This window comes from Syngnathus acus, chromosome 8 (genome assembly GCF_901709675.1).
Source record: "Syngnathus acus chromosome 8, fSynAcu1.2, whole genome shotgun sequence".
Classification (NCBI taxonomy): domain Eukaryota; kingdom Metazoa; phylum Chordata; class Actinopteri; order Syngnathiformes; family Syngnathidae; genus Syngnathus; species Syngnathus acus.
The window spans coordinates 1,520,080-1,538,932 of NC_051093.1; the positions used below are offsets into that span (position 1 = coordinate 1,520,080).

General features: G+C 44.9%; 2 protein-coding genes across 8 annotated transcripts; both read left to right on the forward strand.

The window, feature by feature from the left end:
* The first annotated feature begins 239 nt into the window (after positions 1-239).
* Positions 240-3,053, forward strand: LOC119126162 (small integral membrane protein 10-like protein 2A). Of its 2 annotated transcripts, XR_005098582.1 has the most exons (3): positions 253-658; positions 997-1,194; positions 2,924-3,053. XR_005098582.1 is itself a non-coding variant. In XM_037257320.1 (2 exons), exons 1-2 carry the CDS (start codon positions 479-481, stop codon positions 1,015-1,017), a joined length of 201 nt encoding a protein of 66 aa, XP_037113215.1. In that variant the 5' UTR covers positions 240-478; the 3' UTR covers positions 1,018-2,322. The 2 variants fall into 2 exon arrangements, 1 of the variants encoding a protein (XP_037113215.1); XM_037257320.1 differs by lacking the exon at positions 2,924-3,053 and having other exon boundaries at positions 240-658; positions 997-2,322.
* A 2,021-nt stretch (positions 3,054-5,074) lies between these two features.
* On the forward strand, positions 5,075-12,154 carry LOC119126127 (cytohesin-3-like). Of its 6 annotated transcripts, none has more exons than XM_037257249.1 (13): positions 5,076-5,409; positions 8,005-8,087; positions 8,208-8,272; positions 8,804-8,870; positions 8,945-9,063; positions 9,135-9,215; positions 9,313-9,425; positions 9,499-9,647; positions 9,814-9,970; positions 10,563-10,639; positions 10,906-10,977; positions 11,069-11,223; positions 11,398-11,608. In XM_037257249.1, the coding sequence occupies exons 1-13, from the start codon at positions 5,391-5,393 to the stop codon at positions 11,519-11,521; spliced, it is 1,281 nt and encodes a 426-aa protein (XP_037113144.1). In that variant the 5' UTR covers positions 5,076-5,390; the 3' UTR covers positions 11,522-11,608. The 6 variants fall into 6 exon arrangements, with proteins under 6 accessions (XP_037113150.1, XP_037113144.1, XP_037113146.1 ...); XM_037257251.1 differs by having other exon boundaries at positions 5,077-5,409; positions 9,814-9,925; XM_037257254.1 differs by lacking the exon at positions 11,398-11,608 and adding an exon at positions 11,615-12,154 and having other exon boundaries at positions 5,078-5,409; positions 11,069-11,235.
* Positions 12,155-18,853: the final 6,699 nt, after the last annotated feature.

Genomic DNA, 18,853 nt, shown 5'->3' on the forward strand with positions numbered 1-18,853 from the left:
GTGAACCTAATTCGTTAAAGACAAAATTAAATTGCTTACACTGTTTAAGCTATACCGGCAAGAATTATTGTTTAAGGAGGCCCTAGGTGGATTAGGTAGACAAAACAACATATAGAAGCTGAAATACCATTGACATTTTCTTTTTATCAACATTGACTGGAAGCGGTGAAGCCAAGAGAAGCGTTACGTTCGTTTATTTTGATGTTTTGCCTGACAGTCTAAAGTCGGGGTAGAATGACTTTGCGTGTGTCACAGCATTTTCATTCCTCCCGAATGTCAACAACACCATAACCAGGAATACGAAGAAAGGCTCAGCCATATGGGTGGAGCACTGCTGCATACACAAGTACAACCGAGCCGGTGTCAATCTCGTCGGTGTCATTCGGCGGCATAAGACATGAACCGACGCCGCTCAGCCGCCGCCTCTCTCCTCGCTGTAACCGCCGAGTGAGCCTCCGGGGTTGACTCGTGGGCTTCTATGACGGGGCTGTCTCACTTGGTGCTCCGCTTCTCGGGCACCGCGGGGCGCACCTACGGAGTGTTTTCCAAAGGCCTGACCAGGACTTTATTGATATTCTTCGATCTGGCCTGGCGACTGCGAATCCGATTCCCTTACATCTACCTTGTCGCCTCGATGATGTTTAATGTCAGACTTCAGGTACGTCAAGTGAACAACGCAGATGCAGAAAGCACAAATAAGTGTCCTGCCAACAAATTAAATGGCTGAATACAACCAAATTTAGATTCCTTGATTGCAATTAGTAAAATGTATTTTTCCATTTGTATCAAGCTCTGCTTAAAAATGGCTATAATATTTGAATATAAAATCACTTTATGTTGTTGTTTTATTGCCGGTTTGAATGGAATAATGACATTTCCTTTCTATATGGAACAATGATTTTCTACGTGGTTGAAGTTGCAAATGTGGAAGTGAAGGCATCGTTACGTTTCTGTCCTGAATGTTTAATTTACTTGCCCTCGCTCTTCCATGGTCAGGTCCACATTGAGATCCACTGACGTCGGCGTCCATGACCACGGTCGGACCGAATGCCGAGCCTCCCGATGAGGACGAGGACGCGCTCTCCGCCGGCCACGGTGACGAAGGCAGCTAGCAACGTTTCCTCATGCCCTCCCGCGGCGGGTCCAGTGCCTTTTTGGGGAGGACGGTCACGGTGGCGTGCACGCAGACTATTCGTGAGTGGAGACGATGGGTCCCGTATCAGATTCAGGAGCCGCTTCCGATTTTTTTATCCCCATTTTGCTCTCTGGATGGCAAACTATGATCATCCACTATCAGTAAAATTTGGGGGAAAAAAGGAACTAAAGGGGTTAGTTAGCCAAGGTTAACCAAGCTGCCACTTGTGTGAGTGGGCCGCCAATTTCCCATCTGCCGTGACGGCCACAGAAATCAAATTCTGAACCTGTACGTGGACACGGAGCGCACAAGCATGACTTTTTGTGCGTACACTTGAATTGAGGTTGCGTTGAAGTCCACCGGTTACCTCACCTCAGCTCCCCGAGTGGAAGCTTTGCAGACTTTAATGCAAATGTGTATGTGCTCATCCAGCTATTATGTTCACTTGTTAGTTCTGGGGAAAAAAAAGAAGGTGGCCTTTACAAAGGAAAAGAGAAAATGCTTTTCTCTTCTGTCTATTGCTGTGAGTATGTGTGAGGATGAAAATGAATGAATTTATAATAGCAATAAATTAACTGAGATAAACCATAACTTTCTTTCCACTAAATCAACAAAATAATTTCTTCAACATTTCCTCGAAAATTCTAAAACGTGGTCAGGTAAGATTTGATCCGTTACGTGGCTTGTAAGCACGATAAAAAAAACGTCTATTATTTTTTGTTGCCGGGTACACTCCTTTTTCAAAAATAAGAACAGAAAAGCAAAATGCATAGTAGCTGAAAAGTTTTTATTTTTTAGAGGGGAAAAAACTCAGCGAAATGAAAGAACCAGATGTTCACGACTGGATGAGGGGGAAGTCTGAGCAGCTTTGCTGTTAAAACAATCTTGTCCACACGGGGGCGGTAGTAATTTATGTTTGGCTGGATTGCTCACCTTACTGAACCCAAAAGCATAAATTGCCTTTTTACATTTCATATTTAATCTTAAAGTTAAAACGAACCAAAACAAAACTGTAATGTGCTAGCAAAAAGGGTGTGAATTCATCTTATTCAATCATTTGTTAATTAATTGGTCTTCTTTTGGGGAAACATACATTTTATTTATTTGATGAAGACTTAGTTACACGAGACAATTGCATGACAAATCCTGACTCTTGAATCTTGAAATGATGTGGCTCAATGTTTTTATTTAAAAATCCAATGTGGCCCTTGAGTGCAAAACTGTGCACACCCCTGTTTGAGAGCATAGTCGTCCCAAATGTAAGTTTGGGTAAGAAACAAACTTGCGCCATCCTCAGCTGGCACAAAATGTTCCCAGCAAACTTCCCATCATGATCCCAGGCTGCGGTGTAAAAAGCATCCCATGTTGCCAAGGCAACCACATTTCGCTTAGTGACAGACAAGTTCCCCCCACCCCCACTTGCTGGGGAAAAGAGGATTTATTTTTCAGGGGTTTGCCAGAGGAAAATATTTCAATATAGTCATTATAGAGAGGAGGCTGGCACGCATACATACACCGGTGGAGATCTATAGATGAAGGATAAATCGGATTATATTTACCCCCCGCCCCCTTGCATTGCTAACTGCCACTTGTAAAATGTAAAATGGGCAAGTGAAATAAAGAACATGAAAGCACGTTTTGTCGTTGGCATCTATGCCAGCTCGCAGATAAGAGACGAGAGCCACCGCCACGAGATGTGCTGCGTGCAATCAAAACAAATCCACACAGTCTGCTCCAAGATGTTGGAGTTTCAAAACTGTTTTTTGCCCAAAGGAGGTGATGTCACAGATGCCTCCATGCGAGATGCGATGAGAGGAGCCTCTTTGATCAGCGGCGACTGAGGCCGGCCTCGTTCACGCCTACAACAGTGCAGACCACCCTTATTCATTCAAACAGAGCCGCGTGTGTCTGGGAAATCATAGCTCCTAAACAATGCAAGGCATCGGCATCATTTATTGTTCCGCGATTGGTCATTCGTTTGGACCGAGCAACCGCAATGTTGTTTTCAGTTGACGGCAAGTGGCAAAGGTATCAAAGGTATCAAATTCTTTTGAGTTGTATTTGCACCTTTGAAGTTTGGCTGTTAAAAGTTTGAGATCAAGACCATTTCACGTTCTATTCTTTTCTGAAGGGGGAAAAAACCCTTTGCTGTTAATGTCGTGCCGATCCCAATCACGCGGAACAACACAATGACCACGTTGACGTTGGCCGCCAAGTCATATGCCGAGTGTTTGGAAGAATGCAACGGCGGAGCGTTGAGCCAAAGTGGGAAATCCTGCCACTTCCCGCTTCCCGTCAGCCCTTCCAAACATGCCATCGGCCAAGGTCGCCCTGCCAAGGATGTGCGAAAGACGCTCACATCCTCTCGCTGTGGAACCTCATTGCTTGAGGGAGGAAACCGCACAGAGCGGGTGCTCCATATTTTAGAGGCACGCGAGACAGAGTGAAATAAAGTATCAACACACCATGTTTGGACACCCTGACGTTGGAAAGTAATTTTAAACAGATTGATGCCGGGATTTCTCCTGACTGGGTCTGCAGTGGGGCGTGCCGGAATGCCCCTCTCGGCATCGCCGTAACGACTGGAGCATATGAAGTGGCTCAATCAGGTCACGTGAAGTGGGTCAGGAAACGTGCAGACATATCCCCCCACGACGTTCGGCCTTATCTGCCAGACGTGTGCCGCCTCAGGGGGGAGGAAGGGCTGCAGGGTAGGACCGCCCCCCCCCCAAAAAAAATCCTCACAACAAACCATAAACACTTTATGATGTCAATTGTTGGCTTTGTTTTGCGGTGGCGCTGAATATTTTGTTAATGGCGAGCCTCGTGAGGAGATGGATGGATGGATGGATGGATGGATGGATGGATGGATGGATGGATGGATGGATGGATGGACGGACGGACGGACGGATGGATGGATGGATACTGGTGGTTAGCTCGGTTCAGGGTTAGAATCTGGCCTTCCTGTGTGGAGCCGGACAATTTCCTGGCCTGAAACAAATGAAGAAGCATGAACTAAGCCTCATTTGCGAATGGGAAACTGCAGTGCAACACCTGATACCTCGTCCGGTTGTTTCTTTCTTTCAAAGATTGCAGTAGACTCATTGGAATGCGTACGTGAACGTGGCTAATACAGCTGTAGAAGCCTAACCATTGGAATATGAATAAAAACGGGAAGTGGCAGCAGCCAGCCCCCTTCGGTTGTGTGTGTGTGTGTGTGTGGGGGGGGGGGGGGGGGGGGTAGGAATGCAATAATCCAAACCATGTGTGTTGTAAAACCACACACAGGCTCCATTTGTGTGAACGTGTGTTTTCCATTCCTGATTTCCTCACCTGATAATTACGTAAGACTTGTTGCCATCGTTTCGGCTACACTGGCTTCCTCTGGAACTCCAAAACAGGCAGGTAATCTTTTGCAAAACTTCTCCACGATTCAGACAATTGACATGATTGGTTCATATTTGTCACATTCTGCACATTTATCTTTTTGCACAAAATAAAAACCCATTGAGGGAGATATTTATAACTTTGATTTCAACATTTCTCAGCTCACCCTTGACCGAAACGAGGATAATAATCATTTGAAAATGTATAGATGTGGACGTATATAAAAGACTGAGAGCCATTGAACGCATCAGGGGCGCAGTGAAATATAAGGCATAAAATATTTTTTTTTGTTTCAGTTGACTAATAAAAAAAAAAATTCTTGAAAATGTCAGCATTTCTTGAGTCCGTTTGTGTGTCTCGTGAGGTTCGTCAACGATTACCGCTCACGGTTTGTGTGAGAGGCAGCTTGCCACTGGGTTTAAATGTCAAAACACAACACGTTCCGTTTTAACCTTTCAAAATAAATTTGACCGAGACTCCCCAGTGCAGTGGCACTCACAAGCTTGTGTTTTTATTTTGAAATTACTTTTCCAGGTTAGTGTTAGGTGCCGAGAGGACGCTGCACAGCGTTTAGCTGCCCGTTACCATAGGAAAGAAGGAGGCGTACTTGGTATAGCCAACGCACTCCGCAATTGACCGAAGAGGGCCAGCCACTGACTCGGCGTTGCCGCCGCCTCCTAAAACGCAGCGCAAATGGAGAGCATATCCCCCCAAACGAGAAGCTGTCCGCGAAACGAGCCGTGCGTCGTCTGACGCTGCGCCGGCCGGCCCTTGAGGATTTAGGACGCGCGTTTGAGCCGTATATTGGAAGCTCATTCGTGGGCCGGACGTTTCTGTCAGCGGGGATCCTGAATCGCATGCTGCTAGCATGGACGAGAACAATCAAGGTATGACATGTTCCGTGCGAAAATAGGCTCATGACGGTCATGTTTTGGACTAAAAGTTGGTTTTCCCACCCGGAGTAAGTGTCCTGAAAGCATCTCGGGGGTTGCGCCACATGTGATAACAATGATTGTCAAATCTGCATTGTGCGCATCACATCACCCCTCACTGCATCGTTGTTGTCATCATCATCATCATGATGCAAGTGTCATTTTATTTGGACCCGTGAGTGATAACGTTGTATTTGAAACACCAATTAGGATAAAATATGATGAATAAAAATACATTAAAGCCAAGGATATGAGGGGAGAAACAAGTTGTAGTTACAGCTCAGCTTTGCGCTAAATTGCATGTCAGCTTTAGGACGGTGTGTTTATCAAATACTTTGCTTTTTTTTTTTTAAATATTTTTTTACGATATATATTTTTTTTTTTGTAAAATTGTTTTGTCCACCTAATTCTAAAGTCAGTAAAAGTTTCGTAAAAGTATCTATTTTTTTCTCAAATTGAAACATTTTAATTTTACACAATACATACATATAATTAGGATTAGGGTTACTTTTATTGGTAGCAAGAAGTGAAATCGTTCCTTTTTTTCTCAGAATTTTTTTCCTCAGAGTATTCCAAGTCAATTACTACTTTGCATAAGCACAAAGTGATTGGTGGCAAAAGCTGGTAAGCACAAGAAACGGTACGCCTGTCGTTCTCAAGCCAGCAGCAATAGGTGCAAATCTGCAATAGAGAGCGTCCACGTGAAAACCTTCTTTCAAAATGAGGCCATGTGTACTTGCTTCAAGTTTTTTGGTTGCTCCCAGTTGGAATTTACTGGCACAAAGCAAAAGTAAATGTTGTTGACTTGAACGTGAAGATGTTGAACTGAGCTGAAAGTGTGTGGACGATGAACGGGCATTTGCAGCCGGCACAGAGAAAGCACACGTGCTCTTTTCGAGCACAGATTCAATTTCCTTTTGGTGGAACAAACAATGACACGCATTCAAGATGAAGCGAGACAAGGTTGAGTGGAAAGGATCGTAAACAAATTGGCCCTTTTCAGAGTCTGCTTCATGTCTGGTGCCCCTGGAGTCATGTGGAGGTCTTGAAACTGGGTTTTCAGCAAGCTTGTGCTTGTGGGTCGTGACGCTGTGTTCAGGTTCACTGAGAGGAAGAGAAGGTGCGACGGATGGGAAAAGCTCCACTGATGGAAGTTTGCGTGACACGCAGGAAAAAGGTGCATCCCGTGGGCCGCAGTGCTCGGGCCACACCCGACTGCCCGCTTATCAACTATCGATACCCGTTATGGAAATTGGTTTGCCTGCTTGGGGTTTTGTCCAAATCTGGACTACTTCCAACAGAATTTATGACCACAACGTTGCATGTCACACATTGTTGTTTTGTTTTTGGTTCAGGATGAACGAACCATCACAAGGCGGGGTGCAAAAAGTTTTTTCCTGAAGCAGAACCTTAACACTAATTTCTTCCGATGGCATTTTTGCAAATGTTTGACCGCTCCCAGCATGGCCCCGTGTTTGGAAAGCAAAACCAAGTTTGCTTGCGTGCGTGTGAATTTGCGTGTAGGCTGGACCCCCCGCCGGCCTCCAGCATCTTGCAGCCTCCTCTGGCCACTTTACTGGCACAGAAAAGATTTGTGGCACTCAACGACTGGCTCATTGCGCTCAGTGACTCATTCAGTTCATTGACATGGCTCAGCACATTGTTTAAATCTTTTTTGCTTTTTGCTCTTCTGCTGCCGCTGCATCTTGCAAAATTCATGCGGCGAGAGGAAGAGCCACGACTCGTGGTGGCTGTCAAATGAGTGGCCTCCACTTGACCACAATGGCACATCCGATTCAAAGGAAGAGAAGCATTGCAAAGCTGCGCACGACGGACACGGAAAGGCGGCAATTGACAAAGAGAGATGAGTAGCGGCAAGGAGGATGGGTTTGTTCAGACTGTCTGGTTGTTGTTGGAGCAATGCACCGTGCACTGAGCTCGTGTGTGTGAGAGTGTGTGTGTGTGTGTGTGTGTCTGTGTGTCTGTGCGTGAGAGAGAAAGCACACGAGGCACAATCTGCTAGACTTCTATGTGAAAATGACCTACTTCCTGTCAGCTTACTTTCAACTGGATTGCTGTTTTATGATGAGCCTGTGTGTGTGTGCGTGTGTGCATGGGGGCGGGACGCCGGTGTGTGTCCTGCAGCGGAGGTTGCTGTGGCATGGTTAAATGGCGGATAAGTAGATGTCCCTGGGGACCTGCAGAGCCAGATTGCGTGTGTGTGTGTGTGTGTGTGTGCGTGTTTGAGGTCCTTGCAACTCCCTGCAGTGTTAATTAGCCAACAACAAGTGGATCAAATAAAATGTTGAAGCAGCCAGGCCAGCGTGCCAGATGCTTAGGTGTGACCACTTGCTCTTGTGTGACACTGGCACGCTTGCAAGCGTGTTGCCGTCTTGTCAAGATGGAAGACGGTGGTGCCTCGAGATACGAGTCACCTGATGGACGTTTATAAAAATGCACGCTGTCATTTGGACAATTCTGGGGGCTTTGGCTGAGTGTGAACTGCGGCTGCTGGTTCCTTCTCGTGCTCACTTTGCCCGCTATACGCAGTACCCGAAGACCTGTCGTCGGAGGAGCGTGATGAGCTGCGTAACATCCGTCGCAGGAAGAAGGAGCTGCTGGATGATATTGAAGTGAGTGGCGGGCGGCTCCTCCTGTTGCAGTGGCACATTGTATGGTTTTTCGATAAGTGACGCCATCATTAAACATATTGTGACCCTTATTAGACGCTTATGCTTTTTTTTTTTCTGCAGCGGCTGAAGTTTGAGATAGCAGAAGTCATGACGGAAATCGAGCAATTAACCTGCGTGGGGGAAAGGTGACTATTTTATTCTATGAATATGAGAATGAATGAATGAATGAATGCATGATTTAATCGGTTTTACTGGTCGCTGCTAAATGCTGTTGTTATAAAGAAACAAAACAAGACATGCAGGAGTATTCACGCGAATCGTCAAAAGCGACACGCTTGACTGTGGTTACTTTGCCTCTCGTGTGTGTCTGGAACGGGAACGGCTCGTATTTGTGTGGGACCCTCGTGCGTGTCTTGTCATCCCCCAGACTAAACATTAGCTCGGCGCCTGGCGTAAGCTTTCATGTGATTGGTGGATGAGGTGGAGTGAGGTGGCGCGTCCCAGGTGCGGCAGCCATAGCAAACATGGACGGGGGGGCTACCCACACCAGGCCGGGAGGCTCCACACAGGGCTCCTGCAAAAATGTGATCTCAACTGCCGCTTTTACAGCTTTTATTATGAAAACGGATCGTAAACAAACGTCTTCGGCAAGCGCCGAGCACTTTGTGCAATTTGATGCTCGCCTCATGGCTGTGTCCGTGTGTCCTTCTACGCAGCAAAAGCACACAACGAAACAAACAGATGGCCATGGGGCGGAAGAAGTTCAACATGGACCCCAAAAAGGTCAGCAAAGGATTCTTTGAGTCGGCTCGTCCTTGTAACGCCGCCTTGAGCTTGAGTCTGTGTTGCATTTGAAGGGCATCCGCTTCCTTCTGGAAAACGACCTCCTCCACAACACGCCTGGGGACATCGCGCAATTTCTCTACAAAGGGGAGGGGCTTAACAAGACGGTGATTGGGGACTACTTAGGGGAACGGTGAGTCCCGCTCCGGCATTCTCAGACATCCCGTCTTGCCTCCAGCCAATCGGAGTGCTTGTCTTTCTCAGCGATGACTTCAACATCAAGGTGCTCCAGGTTTTTGTGGAGCTTCATGAGTTTGCGGACCTCAACCTCGTTCAAGCCTTAAGGTGAGTCGGAGTCTTTCCCGCCACAGCGCCGGTTTGGGAAATGGCTTTGCGGGCCCATCTGCCGCCGTGCTCTCGTTCAAACGTCGTCGTGTTACAGGCAGTTCCTGTGGAGCTTCAGACTTCCTGGCGAAGCGCAGAAGATTGATCGAATGATGGAGGCCTTTGCCTCTCGCTACTGTCAGTGCAATCCTGGCGTCTTCCAGTCCACAGGTAGCGCACAGCCACGCACACACGCAAGCTGGAGCCTGAGTCCTGAGTGGATGTCTGCTTTTGACCCGCTCAGACACCTGCTACGTGCTTTCATTTGCCATCATCATGCTGAACACCAGCTTGCACAACCCTAACGTCCGAGACAAGCCGCCCGCCGAGCGCTTCATCTCCATGAACCGGGGCATCAACGAGGGCGGGGACCTGCCAGAGGAGCTGCTCAGGGTGAGACCTTCCGCTCTTGACCTTTGCGCAATGCAAGGTCCGTATGAGGCAACCCTTTGTGTGTACGCTCATTCTTGGTCGGAGTCCAAAAACAGGTGCTCGCATGGTTGCTCTTATCCGGCCTCTATTTTGTTTTCTTAGTTTTTTTTCCCTTGTCGCTGTCCAGAATTTGTACGAGAGCATCAAGAGCGAACCGTTCAAGATCCCAGAGGACGACGGCAACGACCTGACGCACACGTTCTTCAACCCAGACAGGGAGGGCTGGCTGCTCAAATTAGGTCGGTGGCGGCGTTTCATTCACCCCTGCCGAGCTTCCTTCGCACATCCGTCGCTTTAATGCCGTTTCTTGATGTAGAAACGAGCCAGCAGGATCGCCATTGGCTCCATTCGGGTAGCCCCCACGCCCGCAGCCATTTCTCGCACCGGTTTCTGCCGTAACGTCCCTAATTGGACTCTAAAAATAACCCCTAGAGGATGTGAAGCAGGGGGCTACAAGCTCGTGGACGCAAAGCGGAAATTTGGCCTGGCTCTGACGTCTATTGAAATGGAAGCAAAGCAAAGTCACTTGTGGCCTATTTAGCACGGGCTGGTGTCAGGCGCCAAGAAAACAGGAAAGAAATGGAAGTGGAAAGCTGGCTCAGAACACACGTACACACACACGAGCGCATCCGCGCACACACAAACGCGCTTTGACAGGATTTGGAGCGCAAGCAACGGTTTCCACATCCCTCTTGATGTGTTGAAGTCTTACCAATCGCTTTGTTTTTGGGCCACGTGATTTTGATTTGGGTGCAAAAGGAGTTGCCATTTTACAAGAAAAAAAGAAAGAGTAGGAATAAAATCATGATGGTGTCCAATTCAAGAAATAACATTTGACAAAACTGAAGAGGAAAACGTTGTTCGTCTTGCCCTCAGGAGGCCGAGTGAAAACCTGGAAGAGGAGGTGGTTCATCCTGACGGACAACTGCCTCTACTACTTTGAATACACAACTGTGAGTTTCAAGTTGTTGAAAACTCTCGCTTGTTGTCTGCGCTCTTCTGTTAACGTCACCCTTCTGTGGCTGGCCATTCCTGCCTGCTTTTGTGTTGGCGAATGTGCGTCCTTGCTTTACCCGGCCGACCAACCGATGGCGTGCCCTCATCATGAGCCACTCCATCGGCACGGCGCGTTCTCCAGCCTGCCGTCGTCAAAAGTCATTGCACGCCTCGTCCAACAGCAAACTGATGGAGCTGCTCAACCGGTTGCTTTGTGTTCCAGGACAAGGAGCCCCGAGGGATTATTCCCCTGGAGAACCTCAGTATCAGGGAAGTGGAGGAGCCCAGGAAGCCGGTGAGTGTCGCCCCCTGCTGGCCAAAAGCGGACGGGTCACACCAAGTACAGATGCGGCAAAATGATCAAGTTGCCGTTTGCGCTGGTGCAGAACTGCTTCGAGCTGTACAACCCGAGCCACAAGGGTCAGGTGATCAAAGCCTGCAAGACGGAGGCGGACGGCCGCGTGGTGGAAGGCAACCACGTGGTCTACCGAATATCTGCGCCCACGCCCGAGGAGAAGGAGGAGTGGATCAAATCCATCAAGTAAGAGCAAAAGTGCGCATGGCGCGATACTCGGAAGGGCACTCGAGACAAAAGACACGTGCAATTAGAACAGAGTGCAATTTGTTAGCCCCTCTTTGGCATTTGGCTTGCTATCATCAAGAGGCGAAAAGTTGTGAAAGCCTGCTTCTCTGTGTCGACTGGGGCTTACAAAAGGGCGCCAAAACAGCACCTGCGATGGCGTGTCAGTCGGAGGAGAGCGTCACTTCCACCCACAAACCGGGAGGAAACCATGGAAACCAAACTAGGTCACCACCCAAACTCCCCCCCCCCCATCTAATCAAAGCAAGGGCTTCCATCATTTCCATATCAAAGATGCTGGAGACGTCGCCTCCATAGCAGATCCCGCTCACCCACTTGTGTTTGCGTCTAGGGCCAGTATCAGCAGGGACCCCTTCTACGACATGCTGGCCACCAGGAAAAGACGCGTCGCTAGCAAGAAGTGAAGCGTATGGCTGCAATAGCCGCCAAGATGGTGATGTGTTTATTTTTTTAGGGGGGGGGTTGAAGTGAGTTGTACCTGGTGGAAGAGCGACAAGGTGTGCACTCGCGCAGACTTTTTGCATCGGCCTCCTCCCTCGCCTCATTTTACTAAAACATCCTTCAGATGCACATGCATGTGGGCCATCTGAGACCCACGTGCCTGCGCATGCATGCGTGCGTGCGTGAGAGAGATCCTCGCCACTGTGCTGCATGACAGAGACATCCAAAAAACGCCATGAGTCAGCTGGACTGATTTCCTCCACTAGTGAAGGGCAGACAATTATTAACTTGCATTTGTGTTTGTGATGCAAAGTCAGTCAAGTTTTTTTAGGGCTACACTGAAAAGAAAAAAAAACCAATACTTGGAGAGCAAAGCCATCATTTTCACCAAAAAAACTAACATAAGGAGACAAATGTGAGTTTTAATGTATAAAAAATATATATTTTCTTGAGGAAAAAGTCTTTATTGTTCAAGATCACTGACACTAAAAACCTGTTATCTCACAAAAATAAAAATGTAACATGCAAGAAAGAAATTCAGTTATCCGTTTTCTGTACCGCTTTGTCCCCACGAGGGTCGCGGGGAAATTCAGTTATAATATATATAAATTGTATTTCACGCAAATAAAGTCCTATTATGAGAACAATTTTAAGGATTAAATTATTTTTCATATAAAGTTGTCATATTATGAAAAAGTTGAGTTTTTTCTCAAGAAATTTAAGCAAATGTTTTTTTTAGAATAAGGTTATTCTTTTACACTAATAAAGTTTTACTGTGAGAAAAATGATAATTTTTTTACAAGTGAATTTACCTAAAGTTCTTCTATTACAGTATATAAAAACAGGTCTGAGAAAAAAAAAGTTGTTCTTCAAGGAAAATTACATGTTTATAATGATATTTTATAAGAAAAAAAGCAGTCATCTACCAAGAAGGCCTCACATGCCAAGAAAAAACTGTTGCAATAGGAAGAGGAAAAAAGTAATTCCTGAGTTTCAAAAAAGAAAAAAAACGTGTCGTGCTGCTGTGATCAAAAGTTGCCATTTTGTAACACTGAATTCATCTTGACTCTGAAGTCCTAAAATCCGAAGTTGTCATTTTATAAGAACAAAAAAGTAATTTTATAAGAATAGAAGAAAGTACTTTAAAAAATATTTTAAAAGAATAAAGTAATTTTACACAAATACAAAATTGTAATATGAGATTTAAAAAAAGAAACAAAAATAAAGTTATTTCAAAAGAATATAGTTGTAGTTTTTCAATCAAAGTCGTAATTGTACAAAAATGATGTCGATTTTCAACAATAAAATTATAATTTTTTACAGAAGATGATTTTTTTGGGGGCGGGTAAATACCTGCCTGGTGGTCTTGTCAAGTTACACTTTTGTCAACGTTATTATAAAAAAAGCTAATGTCATACTGTCCTGTAATACATTTTCCCCCACATTCAAAAAAATACAATAATGTACACTTATAGCTGATTTTTTTTTTTTTTTTAATGATTCCCTGGTTCTGAAATGTTAATCTCTTAACTTCCAATTCTTTTCAGTGTGGCCTTAATATGCCTCGTTTTTAAAATGTTGGCCAGCAGTCTAATGAAGCTTTTGGGTTTGTTTGTTTGTTTGTTTGTTTGTTTGTTTGTTTGTTTGTTGTCATCGTGGTAACATGTTTTGTTTTTGTAATCTTTGCTTGCTATTTGTGTTTTCCGACTATAATGTCAGTTGTTAATCTTATTTATTTTTAATCCGTGAAGGATTTGATGCCGCCTGTAAATGTGTTCATGTATGTATATAAAATGTGTTTGCTTCAATTTAGGAGTGTTTTTTAGAGCGAGAGAGGGAGAGAGAGAGAGAGAGAGAGAATTGTGACGATGTTTTATCAAAAAAGTCACGACTGACGTCAGTCGTGACTTTTTTGAAAAACATCGTGTGTGTGATATTCCAGAAAATGGTGCTAAATGTGACATTTCTGAAAATTGTAATGGTGATGAAAACAAACAAACTCCAGCCGAATCGGCCACTACAGGTTAATTAAAGGCCATATCATAGAAATGTGTCTTTAAGCGTGTCTTAAATGTTTCTACTGAGGTAGCAGTTCTAATATCCATCGGTAAGGCATTTCAAAGCTCTGGAGCCCGAATAGAAAATGCTCTAGACCAGGGGTCGGGAACCTTTTTGGCAGACAGAGCCATAAATGCCCATTTTAAAAAAATAATTTACCGTGAGAGCCATACCATTATAAAATAAAAATAAAAAAAAAGATAGGCTAAATACAATGCATGTATTTTAATTAAGACCAATGATTTTTTGAGTGTACTAATGTATTCTTTTTAATAACGTTTTAATATTGAAGCCTAGAGAAAAAAAAACCTCACCATTAATGAGACTTCTGGGGCTGCATCAGTTTGCTGATGGCTTTGTAGTCCGGTTGAGGTTGAGCTTCATGCAGGCGTTGAGGCTCTCATCAGTCATAATGGCCGGATCGTGAACAGTTCTTGCTGACAGAGGCATGTCTTTTATCCGTTTGAGTATCTTTTCTTTATCCGTGAAGTCGTCAAAAAGTTCATTAGCCACATCAAGCATAAATGTTTTGAAATACTCGCCATCCGTGAATGGCTTTCCGTTCCTCACAAGTGTTAATGCGCCAGCAAAACTAGCTGAATTAAAGTCACCTTGTCTGGTCCATCCACGGAGTTGCTGTTGAAGAGCTTGGACCTTTCTCTTGAGCTCTTCACACGCTTTCTTTCTGCTGTCCCCAGCTGGGTATTTGGTCACAAATGTAGCATGTCGTGTCTCAAAGTGGCGCTTGATATTGGAGCGTTTCATTGATGCAATTTTGTCATTGCATATGAGGCACGTAGCAGAGCCTCCTCTCTCTACAAATGCAAATTCTACGGTCCACTCACTCAGAAATATTCGGTAATCGTCTTTTGTTTTCTCGTCGCCATCTTTCTTGCTTGCCTGGCACACACCAGCTAGCTAGCTGAAATTTTAAATAAAGCGGATGGAATTTTTACCTCTCATGACCCCGTAGCACCTTTTTTTCCGTCCGACCTGGCGTCACTCTTCTGTACACCGAAGGGCAGCTGGGATTGGCTGATAGGACGCAACCGTGGATTTCAGCGGTAGATAACAGATGGGATGGATTGCAAACGTGATCATATTTTATATTTTGAAAGCTAATTTAACATTTTGATTTCAGTGGGTCTATTTTTTACTTTGATAATATAACGAAATTATTTATGACTTCAATTGTGTAAACAAAAGTCAGATTTGTCCGTGAGCCATACGCAGTCACCAAAAGAGCCATATCTGTCTCGCGAGCCATAGGTTCCCGACCCCTGCTCTAGACCCTGCAGACATTTTCTTGGCCCTCGGTGTCACTAAAAGACTAGCGTTTTGCGAACGAAGGTTACGAGACGGAACATAAGGAACAACTAGGTCGACGAGATATGAAGGCGCTAAGCCATGCAATGCTTTATAGGTTAAGAGAAGAACCTTTAAGTCACATCTTAAATGGACCAGGAGCCAATGTAAGTTGGCTAATATTGGGGTAATGTGATCAAATTTTCTTGTCCGTGAGAGCAGCCTTGCAGCAGCATTTTGTACTAATTGTAGACTTTTGATGCTGGACTTAGGAAGACCAGAGAATAATGCATTACAGTAGTCCAGGCGCGACGTGACGAACGCATGTATAATAGCTTCCGCATCACCGGTCGAGAGGATCGGACAAATCTTAGCAATATTACGAAGGTGAAAAAACGCAATTCTGGTTATATTCTTAATGTGCTTTTGAAAGGAGAGCGTTTGTTCAAATATTACCCCGAGATTAGTTACAGTATCGCTCTGAGTGATAATACGGTTATCTATAGTTATAGTGGTTTCCTTAAATAAGTGTTGATAACGAGCTGGACCAATTATCAACATCTCAGTTTTATCTGGGTTAAGACGAAGGAAGTTGAGAGACATCCATTGCTTGATCTTCGCAAGGCACGCCTCAAGATTACAACAGTCCCGCGGATCTGTCATCGATAACGGCATATATAATTGGGTGTCATCCGGGTAACATTGAAAACTAATATTATATTTACGTATTATGTCCCCAAGCGGAATCATATAAATATTAAATAGAATTGATCCGAGTATCGATCCCTGTGGGGCACCACACGTAACATTATTGAGCTCAGACGATGGACCACTCGGTGCGTCCTGTCTGATAGATAGGAATAGAACCAGCCTAGTGCCGACCCTGAAATACCAACTTTTAAGACGCTCTAATAAAATATCGAAGTCTACAGTGTCGAATTCCACGGCTGCAGGTAGTATCAGCTCTTCTGCAATGGTGTGTGTTTTTTTTTTTGCACTGAGCAATATGTTATGCAGCTTTATATGATGCTTACATTGCTTGCTGATTGACTGAAGTATCATTCACAAAGTGGGATGATTGTTGGCAATATTCATCCAGTTTTCGCTGAAAACCCTTGTTAGGCTACGGATTCTAGCTATTGATCTGACTCCAAATTATGATCAACACTTAACACAAGAGTTGTTACGTCCAAATCCACACACTGTCGCACCTAACAATTTTGCGAGTTCGTTCTGTCAAAGAGAAGACCAGTAGATCAATTAGGCCGAATTTACCAATTGTTTAATCCTGACAAAGCAAACTAATACAGGCCTGGGTCTCGGGTCCCTAACACAAAAACTCGTGTGCCTTCGTGACCATCAAAGACAACACATTCTTCCGGGTTGCCCAGTTTTAAAGAAACACAGTATGAATATTCAAGCATGCAAAATATTGTGTGGTGATTGGTCGATGGTCGATGGTCGTCTCCTCCTGGTTTGGGTTTTTCCCCTGCTCAGCACAGGTGTCTGGACCACAAAGACGAGTTGTTCCTCACCGGCCTTGAGATATCCTCCCTGTCTGGACATCCTGTTCCACAATACTTTGTAGAGAACAAATTCATTGTAGCCTGCACATTCCTTTCCACTTATTAATCACCACACGAGTACACTACTACTGATATGATTGATATGATTATAAGTCTAGCGCTGCCTTAACAAAATATGTTTGCAAACTGCCGAAAGCACATTTCCCTTTATTCCCTCTCATGACCTCATTTATGAGGTCATCACCAGTTACTCTAGTAATCAGCAACCAGCACACTGTCGGTCCTTTCTTCCCCCCGCGGCTCATGTTGAGCCACCAGGGTATATTGGCCCTTCGGTGACAACGGGCCAACGGTTTTCTCGATCAACCGAACAATGAGTGATCTAATACATGGAATACAGCAACAACCGCATAAAATCATTATTGTAGTAAAAATAGCCACAGCAACAAGCACAGACATGATGAGGCCTTTCCAGTTTCCGAACGTTTTCATCCAATCAGACCAAATATCGGTGCGTACACCTGAATGATCTTTCATCTTTTTATTCAGTATCCTTAGTCCTTCCAACGCCCGGGTCAGTCGGCCCCCTGGTGCCGTGTTGTTGGGGATGAAAGTACAACATGCATCACCGAACATTCCGCACACACCATGTTCCTTAGCCAATAGCATGTCCAACGCAATTCTATTTTGGAACGACATCAATGACGTCGCGGCCAATTGTTCATGGACCGCTGCAAATGATTCAGCTGTATAATTACCCAGCCGTTGGACATTGTAATGAACATAATTAATACGGTCAACATTTTTATTGGGGGTGATCCATAAGAAAATGCTTTCGAATCCCGAGGACACTTGATTAACGAGTTTATACTCATCTGGCACACCCCGGGGCACTCCTATAGCGTCAATATATGTCGGATCGTTGTCGCTCAACCATGGGGGCAAAACGTCTCTTTTGGCTCACCTTAGGAGCCCCGCCAGTGGGAACTCCATGTTCCAATTGAGATTCTGTATTTCAATGGGGACAACCACCACAGGCCTTATCAAAGACACAAGGGCACAGATACCTGATGCATTCTTCGGCAAGCGATCATATAATTTGTTGTCACCACACCACAACCAGAGGTCTGCACGAGAGAGAGGAGAGGGGACATTCAAAAACAAATTTATCCTGCACCATGTGTGATCTATTGTCCCAATACTTATGCCGTTTCCCTTTAACTTTAAACATGTCATATTTTGTTGAGTCACATGGCTATCAAAAATGGGCTTTCTTTTCTCCAAGCCCACGACTGGGAAAATATCATTATAAATCAAACAATCGCCACTGGTCCTGGACTGGGTCAACACCTGTAAAACACATGCTGATTCTATTGCAGCTGGAACAATTTTTAACACTACTCTTGCTTCGAGACAAACCACACAATCTTCACCAGTTGCATTAGCAGCTTGTTCCGCCATCAAAAGCCAATTATTGTTTACAGCGGTGACTCCCGTAGTGACCCGAAACCAATCATCTACGCTCCTAATCGCTTTCGCTAAAATTCGGGGGTCTGTTGAGGGACTCAAAGATACTTCTTGTTTGGCATCCTCACCTTGACAGAGGAACATCTGCCAATACGGGTATTTATACACATATATGTTTAACTGGAAACCCCAGCACCCTACTGTGCGTCTTCCTAAATGTAAATCGTGTGAAGCATTAACCCACAAGGTGATGCCTGTCTGCGTTTTTTCCCCTTTTATCATTTGCTGATGTTGTTTTGCTTGAACACTAGTCCCCCATGACTTATACCAATCTTTAGTGTCCCATACCAGATCTTTCCAACCCCTATTTACCAAATCGTTGGTCAAATACCAATCATAATCCCGATAATCCTGTCCTCTAATCTGCCCGTTCACCAAACTTTCAAACGGTATGATAATTTGTACTGTCACGTTTTTAGGGATGCAAACCTGGATCCCCCATTTAAATGATTGGACCGGTTCGCAGTGTCCCCGGTGTGTCTGAGTGACCCCGGTCACTTGTCTTTTGGACCGGATGTTTAAATGATGCTCAGACATGATGTTGTTTGTGGTGTGTGAAATTTGAATCTGGGACGTTTTCTGCTGGAAGGTCTCATCAATCGTCATCACTGTCCACACAAACATACAACTTACAAATAACAGTCCTAAAATTAATCTCGCAAATTTCGAAAAACCATTCAGGCCCTCCCCTTTCCTTCTCCGTATTGCTTCCC

What these genes read in the sequence shown, in the direction of transcription:
- LOC119126127 (XM_037257249.1), top strand. An exon ending in GGGGACTACTTAGGGGAACG is followed by an intron (nt 9,064 to 9,134) that starts GTGAGTCCCGCT and finishes TGTCTTTCTCAG; the next exon opens with CGATGACTTCAACATCAAGG. An exon ending in TGGAGGAGCCCAGGAAGCCG is followed by an intron (nt 10,978 to 11,068) that starts GTGAGTGTCGCC and finishes GCGCTGGTGCAG; the next exon opens with AACTGCTTCGAGCTGTACAA.
- LOC119126162 (XM_037257320.1), top strand. Translation starts at nt 479, where the DNA reads ATGACGGGGCTGTCTCACTTGGTGCTCCGCTTCTCGGGCACCGCGGGG. An exon ending in TGTTTAATGTCAGACTTCAG is followed by an intron (nt 659 to 996) that starts GTACGTCAAGTG and finishes TTCCATGGTCAG; the next exon opens with GTCCACATTGAGATCCACTG.